At 29.5% G+C, this 20,542-nt stretch overlaps 2 protein-coding genes across 5 annotated transcripts in view; one reads left to right on the forward strand and one right to left on the reverse strand.

Annotated features, from left to right (window-relative positions):
• Positions 1–20,542, forward strand: part of LOC107450981 (BCAS3 microtubule associated cell migration factor) — a 56,665-nt gene that overhangs the window by 17,861 nt on the left and 18,262 nt on the right. For all 4 annotated transcript variants that reach the window (XM_016066932.4, XM_071182003.2, XM_043043544.3 and 1 more), the window contains exons 11-16: positions 754–918; positions 2,895–3,125; positions 4,660–4,753; positions 4,840–4,986; positions 7,026–7,328; positions 9,439–9,592. In XM_016066932.4, coding sequence (XP_015922418.1) covers positions 754–918; positions 2,895–3,125; positions 4,660–4,753; positions 4,840–4,986; positions 7,026–7,328; positions 9,439–9,592 — 1,094 coding nt within the window. The remainder of the gene's footprint in view (positions 1–753; positions 919–2,894; positions 3,126–4,659; positions 4,754–4,839; positions 4,987–7,025; positions 7,329–9,438; positions 9,593–20,542) is intronic.
• LOC147810755 (uncharacterized) lies at positions 16,700–18,757 on the reverse strand. The gene has a single exon (XM_087160718.1). It carries the CDS (start codon positions 17,680–17,682, stop codon positions 16,732–16,734), a length of 951 nt encoding a protein of 316 aa, XP_087016844.1. The 5' UTR covers positions 17,683–18,757; the 3' UTR covers positions 16,700–16,731.

A 20,542-nucleotide genomic window follows, 5' to 3' on the forward strand; every position in this document is an offset into this window, starting at 1 on the left:
TTGGAAAAACTAATTCAAAAAGTGTTGACTTTTCTATATGATGGATAGTAATATTTTTATCATGTTTCTAATTGTAAACATGTTTCTTAAAATTCATAGATTATAGAAATGTTTAAATTCTTTTCAAATTTTGTATGCAATTATTTTATTAAACATTATTTTATTGTTTTAAAATATTAAGTGGCTATAATCTACATGATTGCATGACTACTGTAGGAAAAGTAAGGGTGATACCATTTTAAGTTTGAAAATAACTTATTTTTTTAAATTTAATGATGTTTTATTTTTATTATCTCAAGTACTTTAATAATGCAAAGCTGTATTATGAGCTAGCACTTAATGCATTAGCAAAAGCAAAACTTTACTTACATTTTGCTAAAGTATTATACATAAAAACTAATAATTTAAAAGGTTATTAATTATTATATTTATTATTTATAATGATAAATAGCATTTCATATGAAGTTTATAAATCATTTCTTTAGCATTTTCTCTTATCACTTATTGTTATGTTTAGAAAATACTTTTTTACTTGTATACTTTTCATTTGTATGCTTATTTTTTAAAATGTATTTAGTGCCATTGGATTAACAAATTACATTGAATTCTTTTACATGCTAAAGTGATTTGAAATTTAAAGCTGTTACGTTTCTGCTGCTTTATTAATACATGCTTAGATTAATTAATACATGAAATTAACATCCATGATTTTTTATTTGTATCTATTTTTTCCCCATGTGCTGGAAATTTTAGACAATTACCAAAGGTTTAACTATGTTTGGAGAAACAGTAGCAAGTAGCCTTGGTGGTCCAAAGCTTGGAAGTAAATCATCTACTGTGAAAAATGATCCAAAAAATTCAAAAGATAGTCAACCTGGAATTGTTACTATTCTAGATACTCTTGCTGTTAATGGTGAAGTAAGCTGAGAAATAATTTTCTTTATGTTGAGTTAGCTTATTGTTAAAAAAATTCCATTACCTTGTTTATGCTGCCAGTTATCTTTTAGCTACAGATAGCAATGTTATATTTAATTACTATCCGGTTATAATCACATGCTATGAGCACAATGGTCAAAGTCATTAGAAAAAAAAAGATGTTTTGTTCCGATCACATCGGGGCAATTTCAAGTTTGTTAAAGTATTTATTTTTAGGGGATATCATATCAATTAAAATATTTTCAATAACTTATGTACCACATCAAAGTTTTAGCTCCATTTAATTTCGCTTCCTTCAGCAAATAATTACCATAATTAGTTTTACTGTGAATTTGGAGAACATCAAAGTTTTAGCTCCGTTTAATTTCGTTTCCTTCAGCAAATTTGTTTTACTGTGAACTTAGAGAACATCAAAGTTTTAGCTCCATTTAATTTCGTTTCCTTCAGCAAATTTCTTTTACTGTGAACTCAGAGAACATCAAAGTTTTAGCTCCATTTAATTTCGTTTCCTTCAGCAAATAATTACTATAATTTGTTTTACTGTAAGCTTAAAAAACTTACATTTAAAAAAATAAATAAATAAAGCTTTGGTAGTGAATTGTTAACTGTTTCCCTTACCAATTTTTTTAAAAAAAGAATGCAACAAAAAAAAATCAACACATTTTTTTTTATTTCATTAATAAATGCAGAGAACTAAAACAAAACATAATACACAAGTTGAAATTTTAAATTTTTTTGTGTGTGAAAAACATATAATTTACCTATCCCAAGTTATCTGGGGAAAATGAAAAAATTTAAAGATTAGTCATCATCTGATAGTTTTTAAAACAAGGGACACCACAAAGTGATAGTATCCAAATACAAGTAAAGTGATACGCCATTTTTTTATTCTCTTTTTTTTCTATGTAAATTCAGCAACCATTATATGCAATCGCACAAAACACTTATACAGTCCTACAATCCAACAGCAAAACTTTGCAAACTTCCAGTCGCAGCAGTTTATTATTAATTTTTTTTTTTTTTGCTTCCGACTAAGTAAAAATGTAATAAAGCAAAACGTACCGACAAATTCTGCTACACCTGAATTTTCTCGGGATAATAAATATTTGCAATGCCCCAGGTAATTCGGGATAATCAGGGAAGCGATTAAGAGTAATTTTAAAGGCAGATGGTCAATAGAGATAGAGAATAATAACTGATTACTATTTGTTCGATACCAATTGGTTTGAATTCTACGCTGGTTCGTTTGATAACAAATGAATAAAATAACTAATGGACTGTATTACAAATTTTATTTTCATTGGTGCTACGAGCATGCTCCAGCTATAAAATCAACAACCAATTTTCAACTGTTATGGTTACAAGGAACGGTGGCAAGGATGCTAAGACAAAGATGCCAAATTGGCGCTATATTTCTGAGATATTGAACACTATTTTCAAATGAAAGCGTTTTTTATTTGAAAGTTAAAATGAATTTTTTTTCTAAGATAAAATTAATTTTAAAATAAAGAATTTATTTACTTTCCTTTTTAACATTCAGAATTCAATTATTATAATAATTTCAATTTATTTCTTGGAAATAATTTATTTTTATGTTTAACCTGAAAAGGAATCTAACTTAGTTATTATTTTAGTATAGGCTTGTTCTATTATTATTTTAATATTTATGCTACTTCAGATAGTAAATCTATTTATATTTATTCAATTATCAGTTTGGAGTTAACTAGGGAATAGTTTTCATGAATAGATTTAAATGTCCGTTTACTATTATTAGTATTATTTCTTATAATACGAAATATGAATGTGACGGTAGTAGGGGACAAATTTAGTGCAAACTTTTTTTTTAAAGAGCTATCTGTGTTATTTTTTTAAATAATATGTTCATTGATGTAATTTTTTGAAAGATCAAATTATTGTTTAATTATCAACAATAATTGAATATTGTTTATCTTTTTAAGGTTAATATTGATGAAGACAGTGAGGGAGATGGCATCATTGCCCATTTTCCTGCCCATGCTAATGAACCAGTTGCTGCTTTAGAGTTTGACCCAAGCGGCATGCTTTTATTCACGTCTTGTCGATTAGGCCACAGCTTTCACGTTTTCAGAATATTTCCACATCCTGCTAGCTCAGCTATGGGTGCAGTGCACCACCTCTATACTCTGCATCGAGGTGAAACAACATCTAAAGTAATTTTCATTCAACATTATACTGAAGTTTTAATTTATTTAAAAAGGGCGCTATACAGGGGCGGATCCGGAAATTTTTCCTGGGGAGGGTCATAGATTCATATCCCCCCCCCCGACAATTAATATTTTTATATAAAAAAAATTTTTTTTTGAAAAAAAGTGGGGTTTAATGCTAGTCTTCTCATTTATTTTTTTCATAATGAACAATAGAAGAATACATAAATAATTCAAGTATTCAAAATCTTAAAATAATAAATGTAATGCGTTTTTTTTTTTTAGAAACTTTGGCAAATACAATCTTTGGTTAAACCTATTGAAGCGCGCTTCAACATTATTAATGTTTACAATGAAACTATGACGAATTTCGTTTTAATTTTTTGGATTATGATTCTTGAAACAGTGAAGAACATAATTAGATGGGAAAGAAATTGCTTTTTCCGACCAGGAGATATAGCAGGAGAAAATTTTCCAAGCAAATTATGCTTCTCCTCTATTGGTAATTTAAAATCTAAAGTTATAACTTTTTATTTGTTGGAAAAATGGAATTCTTGCAAATGTAGAATAAATTTAAAAGGCATAATGCATACTATGTTAAAAAAGGATAAAATTTTAAACATATATTTATTAACCTAAGCAAAACAGCGTTAGATAATCATGTCAAACATTAAATTGAATCACAAATGCTTTCCTTTTTAAGAAACTAGCATTTTTTGACATTGACATTTTGCACCATTTTCATTGTTGGCATAGAGTGTTGGGTATAAATCAAAACAGTTATTAGTTTAAAAAAACATTATTTCATTTAAGGAAATAGCCTATGAAAGATCACACTTAAGAACTGTGTATTTAAAGCTATATATTTGCTCAGTTTCTTGCAATGCTGCCAAAGAAGTCAACTCTGCATGTAATACAACTGTTATTGAACTCTTGACTTGTACCACATTATTAAGTTCATATTTTTTAAATTTCTGTAATTCTCTGTTTTGGAAAGTCAATTTGTAGTCAATTTATTTCCGAACAATTTTTTTTTACATATTAAAATGGCTTGTTTGATGCAAATGGTAATTAATTTGTCAGTTTTTATTGATTACTTAACATATCTTTAGGTTGAAATTGATAATGTAAAATCCTGATCTTCAGATCAAAAGTTATATTGAACGTTTTGTTTTGCATCACTCTACATTTAAAGTTTTAGATGAAAAACTTTGCTAGACAAAATGTAATAAAACAATCAAGATTATTACATAATGTTAAATTAGGGAAAATAGTCTATGGGATTAAATTTTCCATTTCTAGCTAAAATTGTTTTGTTTGTTCATTTATTTCTGTTGAACATCAAACTTATTGTTAAAATCTGGCAAAAATTTATATAAATAGCACTAAATTAATCTTTCAGCAATGTGCAAATTTACTGTGAGAGATCATATTATCATTCATCACTAAGCTACTTTTATGTAAAGCGTTTTATTTCGTTATATTTAAGCTATATATCATAAATAGATACTTAATTATAATTCTTACTATATTCCCATAGGTCCAAGATGTTGCCTTTTCCTTAGATAGTCGCTGGATCTCCGTAAGCACTATGAGGGGTACTACTCACATTTTTCCAATTACTCCATACGGCGGTAAATAACTGTCTTTGCTAACCTTCAACTTTTTTTACCCAAGAATGTTCACCTTTTTTTTCTCATTTAAATTGTTTCTTAAACAGGACCAATTACAGTCAGAACACATACTTCCCCAAGAGTTGTAAATAGATTAAGTAGATTTCACCGAAGTGCCGGTTTAGAGGAAATTCAACAATCTCCTTCAACTGGAAGAAACAGTCCTGTACTTTCTGGCAGCCCTAGCTCTTCTGGTATTATTAGTGTTTTGTTATTAATTTAAAATCGTGGGATAAATAATTTTAATTTTCAGAATTTGTTTTATTAATTATTTTGGTTTTTCTTAGTAACTCTATTATTTTTATTTGTTAATTAGATAATGTTTTCGTTATGATTGTTTATCCTCTAATTGTTGAGTTCCTGGTAAAATTAATCTGAAATTTCTCTGTGGGCACTACATTTTCATGGAATAATATGGGGAAAGCTGGTTTTTTAATAAGAAAAGCTTACATTTGAAATTTCAGAGAAAATTTCGACCAACGGTCAGCATGTTAAAGTTTACGTAGGTGAGCCTTAAGTTTTTATTTTCGCATGTATATATGATATCATTAAATGCATAACTACATAGACCTTAAACTCATATTTAATATTCAAATTCTTCTCCCTGCTCGCACAGACCACAATGCTGACATAAATATACCCTCAGTGATAGACGGATCATGGGTTAGAATTCCCTTGCTTTCGTTTCCATGTAGCGCAAACGCGGTTAGTTCCATCAAAAGTTCCTCTGTGAAGTCTCGCTACTTAATCCAGGAGTTCCCTTGTTTTCTGGATTTGGTTCAAAATTACAAGGCTAGGAAGTTTAATATTATTAGTCGTAAACTCAGAATTGGGTCGGCTGTTCAATACGGGTTATAAAATGTAACATAAAACTCATATTCAAGATTGGACTTATGGGTATTAGTTGTTGACAATTTTTAAAAATGTAAACAAAGATATTAGTCATAGAGTTTTTAAAGAAGGATTTTTTTTTGAATGAATACAAATTAAAAAATGTTTCGGCAATTATTATCGATTTTTTATCCTATTGAATCTGTATGCTTGAAGAATGCTAAAATTCCACATTTTCTTGTAAATTCACTTTTTTAATTTCTCTTTAAAAATTTCCTTTAAAACACTTTTGTATTTTCTCCAGCCAATTTTATATTACATCATTCAAAGAGAGAAATAATTAAAAATAATTTTCAATACTTTTTTCCCCAATATGGTTTATTTTTAGCATATTTATTTTATTTTTTATTATTCTTGTATATAAATGACATTATCTTATCAAATTATAATCTGCAGCCATTTTTCAAAACTGGCATTTTTTGTTTTTCATTGAATTTCAATTTCTTACTACACTTGACAAATATGCATTTTTATTGAAATTTGAAATTATTTATAGCAACATGAAAGATGGTAACAGAAATGCCACTTAAGTCTAAAATTTGATTTATACTTTTCAGCAACTACAGATTTATTTTAGAATTAGACTACAAATAGACAATAACTGCAGATTTACTTAGATTTCAAATTATGTCATTAAAATAGTTAAAAATGATAGTATTTTACTAAAATCTTAAGATAAGAGTGCTCAAATCCGTTAATTAGCTGAATGCACAAGTTCAGCTGTTTATTCATGTCATAGTCCATCCTATGGACTTTTGAGAAATAGGGTTATAGATATCTTCCTGAGCATGGGCTTTAATAGATATTTTAAAGAGATTTTTAATAGTACTGAAACGCATATGACGAGAAATTTTTTGCATAATTAGAGCACCCTTTTTAGCCAGGATGTCAGCTTTTTCATTGCCTGGAACTCCACAGTGGGCAGGAACCCACTAACGCCTAAAAGTACTATAATATTCTCAAGTGATGCCAGGTCTTTAAGATGATAAGTACAATCCAATATGTACTGTGTTGTGGGATTATTATCAGAAACGATAGCCAACAGAGTTGCTCTAGAATCACTGAAGATAACACCCCTTGTGATTTTTTTCTAATTGTATTATAAAAAGTTTTAATAAGCTTATAGTAAGTGGTATTATTATAAATTTTTAATGGCATTATTTGGTAAATTATCCTTTATTTTTTAGCAAGTAATTTGGCTAGGTGCTCTAGAATCGCTGAGGATAACAGCCCTTGTGATTTTTTCTAAGCTTATTATACAATGTTTTAATAAGCTTATAATAAGTGGTATTATTATATATTTTTAATGGCATTATTTGGTAAATTATCTTATGTTTTTTAGCGAGTAATTTGGCTAGAGCTTATGATACTCATCCAAGCATGGCTTATCAGACTGGCGTAATGAGCCGTATGGGTAACTCAAGATTGCCCCCTTATCCTCACCCTACGACTATCCAACCTTTGGCACAGTTAAAGCAAGTCATTACATTTCCTCTGGCCGGAGGAGCCGCTCCTAAAAGTCCCGGGAAAGAAAAAACTTACAAAAGAAATTCTCTGTCTTCAGAAATTATGTGTGTGTCTTCTGCATTTGCACCACCACGTGCTTGGCTGGTCGGTAGTCCTAGTTTAACACGTGATAAGAGAGGTAAGTGCAATATTCTGTTATGAGAATTCTTATTTTATTTTTATTTGTTTTTGTTTATTAGTTTATCTTTTGTATTTCACGTTGTTGTAAATAAAGCAACAATGAAGGATATATCCTTGGTAGAATTTTATTACCTATCCTAGTTGTTAATAGCCCAAACTTTGTATGTTGATAAAGCAGTAACATAAGTAATGCAAATTTAAGGTTAAGAGCCATTGATAGAATCAAGCTAAACGGGTGACAGATAGTTGTGTACTGAACTTTTTCCAACAAATTTAAGTTTTTTTTTCTTCCATTTAATAATAAAAATGACTAAAATTTGTCATACATATTCATTTAATTCAACCAATTAAGAAAACTAATATTTCCTTGACAAACTTGAAGTTCGATTAAGCATTTATAACCAGTAAATTTATTCATTTTTAAATTTAATTGTTAAATTAAATTTTACAGCAGAGAGCACTTTTGCTAGAGATTAAACCTAAAAGCATCTGAAAATGCAGTCTATTGTAAGAAAATATTTTTTAGTAGCCAAACAATTTGTAGGCATTCTAAATAAGATTGCATCATCGTTAAAAATATTTTTTTATTCTGTTTGTGAAAGTTTCAGAGCAATCTTTCAAAATCTTGTAAGCTGAGGCACACATGTACAGCTTAGCAAGAACATTAATTGTAAATATTGACTTAAGACTTCAACCAACTAGGATTGGTTAAACCCTATTTTTAGTAGTGATATGTAGTAGCGATTGAGATACTTAGGGGTTCAACCAACTGGGACTGGTAATCCGTATTTTATCTTTCATTCTTGCACTATCTGTAACATAAGATTTCATCTTTGCCATTGTTTGCCATAAGAATTTTATACTTTTATTTTTTGTCTGTGATTATTTAGTTGGTCTATCACACCTTGAAGAAATGAGTATCAAATAAAAGTGTTTTGTAAAAGTTATTTCAATTATGTACTTTAAGAATTTCAAGTAATCTTTTAAGTTCAAAAATATGTCGATTTTGTGCTGTCAACATAAAAAAAGAAGAAAAAAATTTTTTTTTTGCTTACATGTAGCAGCTAACTTAACTTTAAGATGCTGGTAAAGCAAATAATATTAATCTTCTACCTATTTGTATTGTACGCGAGGTGCAGTTTTTCTATTGTGAAAATGACCAGGAATAAAATAAATTTTCTGTGTCTGAAAGCAACCAGGTTGTAACATCATTGACTATATCTGAAATGAATGCAACTCAATTTGAAAGAGATAATAATTTTTGTCAACTGCAAACTACAAATATAATACGCTAGTAAACACAAAATAATCTCTTTTTTTCTTCTTTCTTTTTTTAAAACAAAGTCAAGAATAAAAAAAATTTTTAAATCTCATTGTTTAATTCAGCTTCTAATTGTGGTATCATACCATTTTTCATCATGCAAAAATATAACTTCTATTGTCGCAGCTTTAAAATCCTCAAAATGGAGTTGAATTAAAATAAAGAAATTATATGTGTATGCCACCTTGAATGACCAAAATCAAGAGAATGTCGACATATATTTATAGGACTGTTTCTTTTTTTACCGAAGATGAAGTAAATATAATGAGGAATAGTTTATAATTAAAAATAGATGATCTTAGGCAACGATCTCCCACCTCCCCCAATATAGCAGTTCTATTAGTAATATGAGGGAAACATATCACCCGATAATATTCTTATAGTATTTTATTGGAATTTCAAGTTTTGATAACCATAGGTAATTTCTTATTTTACACACCATGTCATGCACTGCAATAGATTTGATCCAATCTGTAAACATGCCAAACATGCTTAACTGGTTGAAGGGTTGCAAAATAGGGTAATAATCTAGTGAAGAATATGCTGCAACTCATGTACTTGACTCTCAGCATTTATAAGTTATGAACTTGAACTTATTATGAGAATGTTGAGTTATAGTTAGATACTTGAGTTTTAAAAAATGCTACCAGGGAAAGCTGTATACGAAAATGGAATACTGCTAACCATAACCGTTTAAAGTCTTTTAGTTTTTCTGAAGTTAAAAATTTTTATTTAATTTTTTAGAAATGATTTTTTGCATAATGTTTTTTTTTCTTCCATTATTCAGATAAACCAGCTATGGATTCCCTCTTCATTATCAATTGGATGGGGATTTTAACAGAGTATGTTATGGAACCAAGACCATCCTCCACTGCACCAAAAACCGATGATTCTCCTATAGAGTTAGAGGTCACTGCTCATGCTCAGTGGAATCTTTTGAGGTAAGCATTCTGAGAATAAATCAAGTTTTAATAAAGACTGATTGAAATTATCCAAACAGAAAATATACATATCATTATAAATGACTACTTGCTTAAAAAAATAATCTTTTGTGATAATGTTTAAAATTACTAAATTTTGTTACTTAAGGAAAGATATATATTTTATAGTTATGAAAAGGACTTGGACCTGAAGCTTGGTTTGTTTTTATAAATGTATTGTATTATGCAACTTTCCTAATAATTTTAAAATTGCACATTATTTAGTCCGCAGTCATCTTTGCATATTAAATTTCTCATTATATAGTATATTAAAAAGATAGAAGTAATTACAAAAATTTGGATTTAAAAGAAAAAAAATTAAATAAAAATGCATTGATATGTTGTTGTGTGAATAAATAAAATTAATGTATTTCATGTTACAAGATCCATTGTTTAATCATGAAAAGTGTCATAAATTGTTTATTTAAAAGTATGAACCCTTTATAAAATTATTACGAGTATAGTTAGGCTTTGGCAAGGAAATTTTCTTCACTTGAAGTTTACTTCATAGATGCTGTAAAAAAAAAAGTATTCTATTTTGTTCGGGGAAATTTCAATTATTTCAAAAGGGCCCTTTTAGATTAGTTTGTGCAAAATTATATGATGATAAACAGTAAAGCTCTTCACATGTCTTGCCATGAATCACATCATTGCAATCACTGACTAAAGATTTTGCTATGCTGATATTTTTTTCATTAATCAAATTTTAGTTACTGTCTAAGGTTAGGAGGTTGCTGAAGAATTTGCTCCTGTTCTTTTTTGCTCTCTTGTCCTCTAAATACTTATACTTGTTTTATTAGTTAGTCAAATTACTTCAAGATTGACAAACTTGTTTATGTTAGCCTGAAAAACTTAAAATATGGTTTCTGTAAGAGCTCCAGTGGCACAGTCAGTTACTGCCAGTGAAGAAAGCTGGGTGTGAAGAGTTCGGCCATGGCAACCAACTGGTGTGTGTATGCATGATAAATCTATCAAACTTCTCCCGTTAAGTGTTGTGGAAGTTTGAACAAAGAGACAGCGAGAGAGGTACCAGCGTAGTTGCTGTCCATGTCTTATGACTGGGGTAAAAATTACATAGCATTCCTGCCTTGTCTTTTGAAAGATAGTGCCCTAAAAAATTGAGCTAAGTGCTTGATGTTGTGAGTTTGCTTGGGCATTGTGAGTTTCTAAGCAAGAAATCATATTTTGCGTGTGGTATTAAAGTTGTTAGAAACATATAAGCTATTTAAAAGTCTGATTTTACGATAAAAAAAGTTTTGGTAGTGTTTTTGTGTACATAAATATTATTTGCTATTAAATTTGTATTACTTTTTATTGTGATCTTTGAAGATTTACTTAAGAGGACGCGATACCCAGATAAAAAACCGGAATTGGCAAAATCAGAGTTGTAATAGTCACACTTTGGGGGCGTCGCTTTGAGGGAGGAGTGAATTGGTACAGTGACAGTGATATATGATAGAGGGTCAGTTAAACTATCCCATCCTTCCTTAGCAAAACTGAACAATATAAGCATTAGTTTCGAAAAGTGATTCTGGGTACGCGGTCTTTTATTTTTAAACCCATTCTTAGTTTCGTTGTGAAATATCCAGAATAGACATTCTAACTATTTATTTGTATGTAAATAAGTGTTTACAAGATAATGGGGATTACTTATATCTTACAATTAATTCGTTTCAAATTAAAACACCAAGAAGAATATAAATTTTTATTAATGTGTGTGGAATTAATGGGATTAATTAAAGTAACTTAGTTTTAATAATCGGAGCTAGAACTGCTAATTATATTGAGCTGTAAATATATGAAGAAATATAATTATAAAAATTCTGAAAAATGCATAAGCTATTAAAACGTAGGCAATTTATTAAGTCATAATACAGAATTAAAAAAATTATTAAAACTTATACTAATATAATAAAAAGTTATAAAAAAAAAATAAGAATTAATTATAAAATATGATAAAAGAAAAATCGCTTTTTATGTTGCATCAAAGAAAATTTTTGTTTTGATGTATCTTTTTCAAACTTGAACATCCGGGAAAATTTTATTTTCTGTAAATAAGTGTAATAATTTCTCAATAAATTTTATAATTTATTTATATTGCTTTGTAATTTTTGTGTTTGTGCAAAGGAAAAGGAAAATTTAAAAAAAAATATTTTTACACAAAAATAATATTATTTTTTTTCCGTTTCAATAATTTTATATTCTTTTCTGTTTCATACATTTCAATCTCCATTTGAATTATTAAAATTTCTGTTTGAGTATTATTTATTTTTGTATTTCAGTATTATTTATTTACTCTCCTTTTTTAAAGTGAATTTTCACCACATGTTCCATATTACTTCAGCCTCAGAAAGATGGAATTCAGATGAAACATCTGTTAGCGTGTAGTTTGATAATCAACGAGTAAAAAAAAATATTTCCCCTCGATTTTTTTTTCTGTTATTCTACTTTGTTCTCTACAGTTTTAAAATTTTGTTTTGATCACATCTTGAATTCTTTACTTTCATTTTAATTGTGTATCTATGAGCACACACATGTTCATACAGATACATATAAAAGCTAAGAGACACTATATTTTTAAAAAAAAAATGGTCATTGTGTTATTTTGGGGGTTTAAATTTAGTGAAGAAAATTTTCTCGAACTACTTTTTTGATGTATTTCTTATTTACGTAATAAAATATAAACTTACTTATAACACTGATAAGTTTGTAGACATATGTCAGAACTTCGCAAACACAAAAATAAATAATAAATCAAAAATAGAGAAAATGACTGTAATATTACAAAAAATTCCAATTTTGTGGGCAAAGCATGCAATTAAAAAAACTCTCTAATTAAAAGCATAAAAAATCTTTATTTATAACCATCCTGATCTTTTACTTCCGTATAATCAAGATAAAAACATGAAAAGGAAAAAATAAAAAATATAAATTACAAAATAGAGCAAATATAAATAGTTTACACGTGTATGTGCATTACAAACAGTATAACTTGAGTCACAAGAAATGTATAATTGCAATATATTTATTATGTTTACATATGGTGACAAAATGAGGGCTAAAAACAAGAGCACAACTCTTACTTTATCACACATGGAAAAAAGGAATGTAATATCAAAAAGTTAATTAAAGGTAAAATTGGCAGAGTAAATAATACAATGCTAATTATGGGCATTTTGTAGTAGTTAAAAGTTGAAGTAAACATTTATTTTCTTAAAGTGAACATTTTCCTGTCAATTTTAAATAGCCATCGAAATATCCTGCAAGATATAAAAACGTGCTTCTCAACAACAGATTTTTAATATAATTTTCTTTAAAAAAGTTTTTAAAGATAAAAGCTATTTTGCAATAAAATACTAAAAATTGGTGTTATATTTTTTTTCTAAAAATTTTAATGCAACTCGCTAATATCACCAACATACTCCCCTATCCCCATTGTCTCATGATTAAATTAATCTGAATACATTGTATGTTATTAAATTTATTGTATGTCTTAATGGATTAAAATAAATTAATGGTGACATAAATTAAAAATTGATTTATTTAAAATGTAGTTTTAGCGATGATTATTTGAATACATATAAAGTAACGACTTTAATAGCAAGTCTGTCTAATTGCTATAACTACTTATTTTAGAGAATAATAATTCTGATTCACTAATTGCAAATAACGCTGACAAAAAAACAAAAGAAAAGAAAAGAATACTAAAATATAGAATTAAAATATAAAGTCAGGCAAGAATAAATAAAGCAAATAGGCATTATGATGAACAGGCAATAATAATTCTAAGAAATGTTAAAATATAATATTCATGTTTAAATCAAGCATTAGTATATAAAACAAAAGAAATAAAAATCTGAGCAACAACATGTGTTGCTGAGAAATATAGAGCATTTGCGAGAAGGAAAATTATAATATACAATCGTTGACACTGTGAAAGCAAAATTTTACTGAGAAAACTCATGATACTAGGCAATTCTGTAAACTAGCACAAGTATTTTTTCGGGCAAACTCATGGTGCTAAATAAATGTGGAAATTTTGAAGATAAAATATGAGTAACTAAAACAAATAATAGTGAAGAAAAAAAAATTTCTTTTCAAGAATATACATTATGCTGTACAGTTGCAAACATTAAATTTGAAAATAATAATAATAATATATATATATGTACATTTAGCACTGTCAGCAATGTGAAGAAAATATAACATTATTAATAAAATCCGGAAATACTACTATACAAAATAAAAATCTGGATGCTGAGAGATAAGAAGCACTTGCTAAAGGGAAGGGAAAATTAAAATGTATGTATATGCATGTATGTATATGTATGTATATGCAAGTATATATATATATATATATATATATATAAAAATCTCTTGTCACAGTTTTAGTGGTTAAACTCCTCCTAAACGGCTGGATCGATTTTGATGAAATTTTATATGTATATTCAGTAGGTATGAGAATAGGTTTATAACTAATTTTTTTTTCATTTTTTGGACAGATTTAACGTATTTTTTAAATATATCTTTATTTAATCATATTCCAATTCAAACTAGACATAGAAACATAACAATTAAAAAGTAATATTCACGCACGTTGCAACAATTCACTTTAAACTCTAATACTTATGCTCGCCCTTAAAAGAAGAGCATCAAATATATTTGCAAGTATGTGAATAAAGGCAGTGATATAGCAGTATTTCGAGTTGAAAATACCAATGTGACAGCTCTTCCAGTGAATTGGGTATAATATAAAAAAAACACAACTACTTTCACTTAGTAGGAATAACATTTACCATGACGCAATGCTAAATTCTATGCCATTATCCACATAAATGCCACTATCCACATAAATCAATTATTAATCAAAAATCGAATATCAATTACTTTTCTTTATAATGCAATAAAATCTGGCGAGCAGCTATTTAAACGATCAAACACTTCGTTTGTTTATTTGTGGCTTGAAGTTAGGCTCGCAGAAAATGCCGTTCATGGGTTAAATTTAGTAGGAATAACACAACCTGTGACGTAGGCTATAGTATACCCAATAACAACGACGAAATAACGCTGTACCAAATAGGCCGGTTCATCAGCTCCAATGAAGCTGTTTGGCGTATCTTTGGATTCCCAATTCATGAACGGGATCCAACCGTTAGTCATTTTAGCCGTTCATCTTGAAAACGGTCAGAGCGTATATTTCACGAACGAGACAGCCATTGACCGAGCTGCAAATCCACCGAAAACTACACTCGCCAAATTTTTTGAATTGGGTAATCGTACGGATGCTTTTGGTGCCGTTGCACAGACATTACTCTACTCAGAAGTACCATCCTAATTCACACGGGTTCAAAAAAATGGATAACCCGCACGCAAGGCACACCGGCTGATGCATGTCCCGGTTTATTCAAATCAAACGCCTTGGGGAGAATATTTACAGTCAATTCAAGGCAGACTGAGTGCTTTTATTTTCGACTGTTGTTGGTTAATGTCACCGGCTCATTGTCATTTCAAGATATACGTAAAGTTGATGGACATCAGCATCCAACGTATAAAGATGCATGCCTTGCACTCATCTTGCTGGAAGACGACAACCAGTGGGAATGTATGATTGCTGAAACAGCATTGAACTGTACTGCAAAGCAAATTCGTCTACTATTCGCTATAGTATTAACTACATGTTTCCCGGCCTGTATAGAAACGTTATGGGATAATCACAAAGATTCGATGACTGATGATATACGGTATCAACATCGCACACGTTGCAACGATCTAACGATAACATTCAGCGATGCCATGTACAATGAAGCACTGATTGCTATTGGGGATCTTTGCATTATTATTGCCAACTTGCCACTCAGTCATTTCGGTATGCCTTTGCCAAATCGAAGTGCATCTGATTTATTAAACTGACATGAATCGTGAACTTCAATGCAATACGATAGAAATAGCAGCGATCGTTACTCGCAATGTTCCACTAATGAATGAGGAACAAAGGAACATTTATGACCGCATTATGCTCGCAGTTTCGGCAGGGCAAGGTGGATTTTTTTTCCTGATGCACCAGGTGGAACTGGCAAAACATTAATTATTTCGCGTTGGCCGTTGCATCATCTGGCATTGCTGCAACTTTATTGAACGAACCAACGAATTGAATCTGTAGATGCAACAGTTATTGCCAGGTAACTTGGTGACATATAAATCCGTTGATGCAGTTTGCGATCCCATTGAAGCTGCAAATTTTCCAACAGAGCTTTTAAACTCATTGGATTTACCTGGCATATCACCGCATAATTTAGTACTCAAAGTTGGATCTCCAGTTATTTTGCTTCGTAATTTGAACCCACCACGGTTGTGCAACGGCACGCGATTTGCCGTTAAAAAAATTATGAACAACGTCATCGAAGTCATTATTTTAAATGACAAATTCCGGGATGAAAGTATATTACTTCCACGAATCCCTATGATACCCACAGATGTGCCAATTCAATTTAAACGCATTCACTACCATATAAGACTGACATTTGCAATGACAAAGCCAAACAATGTCAGTTTGTGTCTTAGATTTGAGCACACCATGTTTTTCACACAGACAATTATACGTGGCATGCTCTCGAGAGGGCAAACCACCCAGTTTAATTGTGTTAGCTAAAGATGGAATGACAAAAAATATTGTATACTCCATTGCACTAAGAGATTAATATTGTTGACTAATATTTTCAGAATTCGTTGTATATATAATTTATAAAAAAAAGTTACAATAAATTAAAAAAAATATTATTTGGTGTGTTGTTATTTTCACATTCCGTCATCGTTCATAGCGCTCCATGCCTCTTCCACTCATATACCACATACGCACACACTTACAATAAATAAGATATATTTTCATACTATAGAAATAATTCATGTGGCAAAACAACGTTTGCCGGGTCAGCTAGTATATATATATATATATATATTACTGGAAGAAAGTTTTGCCTTTTTGTTTTCCTATAAGAAGTTTAGACTTTTGTGTCATATATATATATATATATATATATATATATATATATATATATATATATATGGTGGCATTATTAATTATAAATTTAAAATTACGAAAATTATACTGCGATTTTTGAATTCTTTTCATTAATAGCTGCAATTATGTACTGTGGGTTTCTTATAGGAAGTGATCTTGTAAAACGAGGATCAATTATTTCTGGCAGCAGGCAGTCGAAATAGAAATTCTTTAATTTTTGTTCCATTTTATTTTCCCAAAACTCGTCATCTCGTTTTATGTTTTCTATTTTGATCCCTTTGGGTGTCCATAAAACAAAAAGGCAAAAACTTTTTCTAGTAATGTGTAATTGTCCTTGGACTTGATAATAGAAAATGTAGTTTGTATTGATTCCAAGGATATTTTTTTTAGTTTTATCTACCTTCCAAAATGTTACTTTTCGTGATAAAATTCCTTCGTCAGGAGTGATATCGTAACATTTGGCCGGGCATTTTACTTCGATTATACCATCGTTACCTACTAAACCATCCGGCGAAGCAGCTAAAAATGGTAAGTCCTTATCAATGAAGAGACCGCATGGGGAGACATTGTGGTTCAGATTTTGCAAAGCATTTATTGCATCAACTTCATGTCTCTTCCCATACCTCATTGCTTCAGTGCTAAGATCGAAATAAAGAAGCTTCTTTATGATGGTGTCGCATTTCGTTGTGGGGAGTTTATTACAAACGACACCAAAATTAGAAGCTGTGAGGCGCTTCTTTCTCTCAAGCATCCATCGCGCAGAATTTTGTTGACCACGAGTGTCTTTCTCGATTTCTGGTATGCCTAGTTCGTCGATGTTTATTTCAGCCAAGAATTTGTCTTTTTTATATGAGTAATCTTCATCATTCAAATCCGGTCTCTCTGCATAGACGCCGTATGCCGCATCACCTGTTGTTTTATGAAATAGGCGCTTTCGACCTAGTAATTTTCGGCGAGCTTCTGTCTGCTGTCTCTTACGCACTCTGCGTTCTTCGGATCTTTTTGAATGAACTCCTGGGCTTCTCTGAAACATTTGTTTATAGAGAGCCCGTAATGGAGTTTTACTGTTGTGAGAGACAACTGCAGTCTTAGCAGTTGACTAAGCAACAGTGCAGCAGTTTTGACTTTTGGATATGATCTTCAGTCGTTTACTGTAACTGTTCTTTCTAGTATGATACTTAGCTGCATTCGTTAGTCAATGCCTAACTGAAAGACAAAAACCGCAGTGAACAACATCAATAGCATTCTGGAATGTCCTTCAAGAAGAGCGAGGGGTTCAAAAAATGTTTTGTGTAAGTAGTAAAGTATTGTTGACAAGTATTCAGCAAAACTTCTTTGTTACCGACAACACTGAAAGGGTAAATGCGGTAATTTTAGAAAACTGGATAACAGACAAACCGCATTTCAGCAAAAGATCGTATCTACAATGAAACTTGTCAAAATAAAATAAAGGAAACAGGGTAACAAATTTCATCTGCCCATAGAATTTCACCTGCATTATTAGATATGGTTTTAGGTTGCTTGCCGAAACAGCATTTTCTGGTATTGCACTAGGCTACATTTATTAATCAATGCCAAGTTGAAAGCCTAAAGGCCCTTTCAACAAGCACTTCGCATTCTGGCTTTGTCTATGTGAAAAGTGAGAGGCTTAAAAAATGTTTTGTGTGAACGGTTTCTGTCATATATTCCGCAAATGTCTTTGCAAGTTGTAACAATGATCCAGGTGCATGATATGAAAGGGTAAATGTTGCATTTCACACTGACGTAAAGAGGCATCCAAGAAGATGATGTATATTTGGAACTTGCCAAAACTTATCGGTTTTCTCTGTTCATGTCTAAAAAGAAAAGAAACAGGGAAAACCGATTCTCTCTTGTTTCTTGTTATGGTTTCTTCATGCACATTAATGGATTTTTTTAATATTTTGTGTGTGCGTGTGCTTTGGGCCCTTGCCATACTAGATATTTTCCGATGAGGTTCATTAAATAAACGTATTAATGATGACAGATAATTATAGTATAAATATCTAACGTAACCCACACGTATTATTCATTTCAACGAAATAACTAATTTTAAACACGCCTTTAGATGTGTATTACTCCATTTGTAAAAAAAAGTTGAAATTATATACTTTTAAAAGTATGACATAGTTTGAAACATATAAAAAAAATTTAAATACCTGCGAAAAAAGAATTTGAGTTTACTTTAAACGAATTACAAATTTTCTACCTGCTCACTGTATCTTGGTTTTACTTATTTTTACAGAATAGCGATCCTGATTCATTAACTGTGAATAATTCAGACCGAAAACATAATAAAAGGAGAAAATTATACTAAAATAAAGAACTAAAATATAATTTTAGACAAAAATAAATATAGCATACATGCATTACAGAAAATTAAATTACAACAAAAGTAAAAATATAACGAAAAAATTTATTTATATCTAGTCGCACCGTGAAAAAAAAACTTTTTTACAATTAAACCAAAGCATAACAGCTGCGAAAGTTTGCAACTATAAGAATAACATGTTAAACCTATTATTGCTTCTACTAAAATAATGTTTTTTGGAAAATACGTATGATGCTAAAAAATAAGAAAAACTGGCAAATATACAGTTAAAATATGAACTATAAATCAGTAAACACTGTGAACGCAACATTTCTTTAGAATACCATAATACTAAAAAATAATTAGAATTTGCAAATGTGGAAGTACTACAAGGATCATAAAATTTATTGACACAGTCAAGAAGTATCTTTTCGAATAAACACATAATGCTAAATAGTGGCAGAGATTTGAAAATGGGAAAATAAAACGTGAATAAAACATATTATACAGGGAAAAAAAATTTCCTTTTCAAAAATATACATGACTCTGCACAGTAATAAAAATTAGATTTGAAAATACTAAAATAAAATATGTTCATTTGACTCTGTTAGCACTGTAAAGAAAATGAAACGTATTTTCAGAAAAACTCATTATTATTGAACAGTTAGGAAAATTTACGAAATGGGAAAATATAATATTCATATTTAAAACTAGCAATCTATATTTACGAACATAATAACCTGAGTAACATTATATGATGCTTAGAAATAGTTAGCATTTGCTAGTGAAGAAATTAAAATATAAATCACATATCGGTTATTATATCGGATAATTTAAAGAAATTGCCAATTAATAATTTTAGAAAATGAACTTTTTTTTAAGAAAAAAGTAAATAAAACAGAAAAGAGAGAGAGAAGGAAATATGAATTGCCTGTTATGCACATAATTTCAGCCAAGGATTTGCCCGAAATGGATTTGCACACGGTAAAAATTGTATAAATTAACGAGGAAGTTTTTTAGTAAATTTATTCACAATAACATACAATTAACTTAATGTTTTTATATAGAATTTAATTACTTTATTTGGGTAACCATTGTTTTTTTTTATCAAATTTTGTCTATTTGTTTTTTGGATAACTAAACATTACTACATAATCTTTTAATTCTACACATTTGATTAAAAATGGTATTAAAATAGATATTTTTAAGAACATTAGAATTCCAAATAATTTATTTGCGTTAAAATAAAAATAATTTCTTTCATAAAATAGACCAACAAAGCAGATATTTTCTTCTTTTATAATACCCAAATCCAAAAAATGAAAGCTATCATTATGATTACGAAGCGAGGTCAATTCCTAGGGGTAAATATTATTAAATAAAAGAGTATATTCATGAAAATTGAAGATAATTAAATCATCAATAAATCTAAAAACAAATTTAAATAGTACAATTTCTTTTCTTTTTTTTAGTGCAAAAAAAAAAATTAGCTAAGAGAGATGAAACATTAGATCCTTCAGGTATTACATCAATTAGGAAAAAAAAATATCTTTTCCATTTTAAA

The sequence above is a fragment of the Parasteatoda tepidariorum genome, chromosome 4 (assembly GCF_982258835.1).
Source record: "Parasteatoda tepidariorum strain Cologne lab strain chromosome 4, Ptep-v5.0, whole genome shotgun sequence".
In the NCBI taxonomy this organism is placed as follows: Eukaryota; Metazoa; Arthropoda; class Arachnida; order Araneae; family Theridiidae; genus Parasteatoda; species Parasteatoda tepidariorum.

Excerpts from the sequence above, each read along its gene's own strand:
- LOC147810755 (XM_087160718.1), bottom strand. The coding sequence starts at position 17,682 with ATGTTTCAGAGAAGCCCAGGAGTTCATTCAAAAAGATCCGAAGAACGC.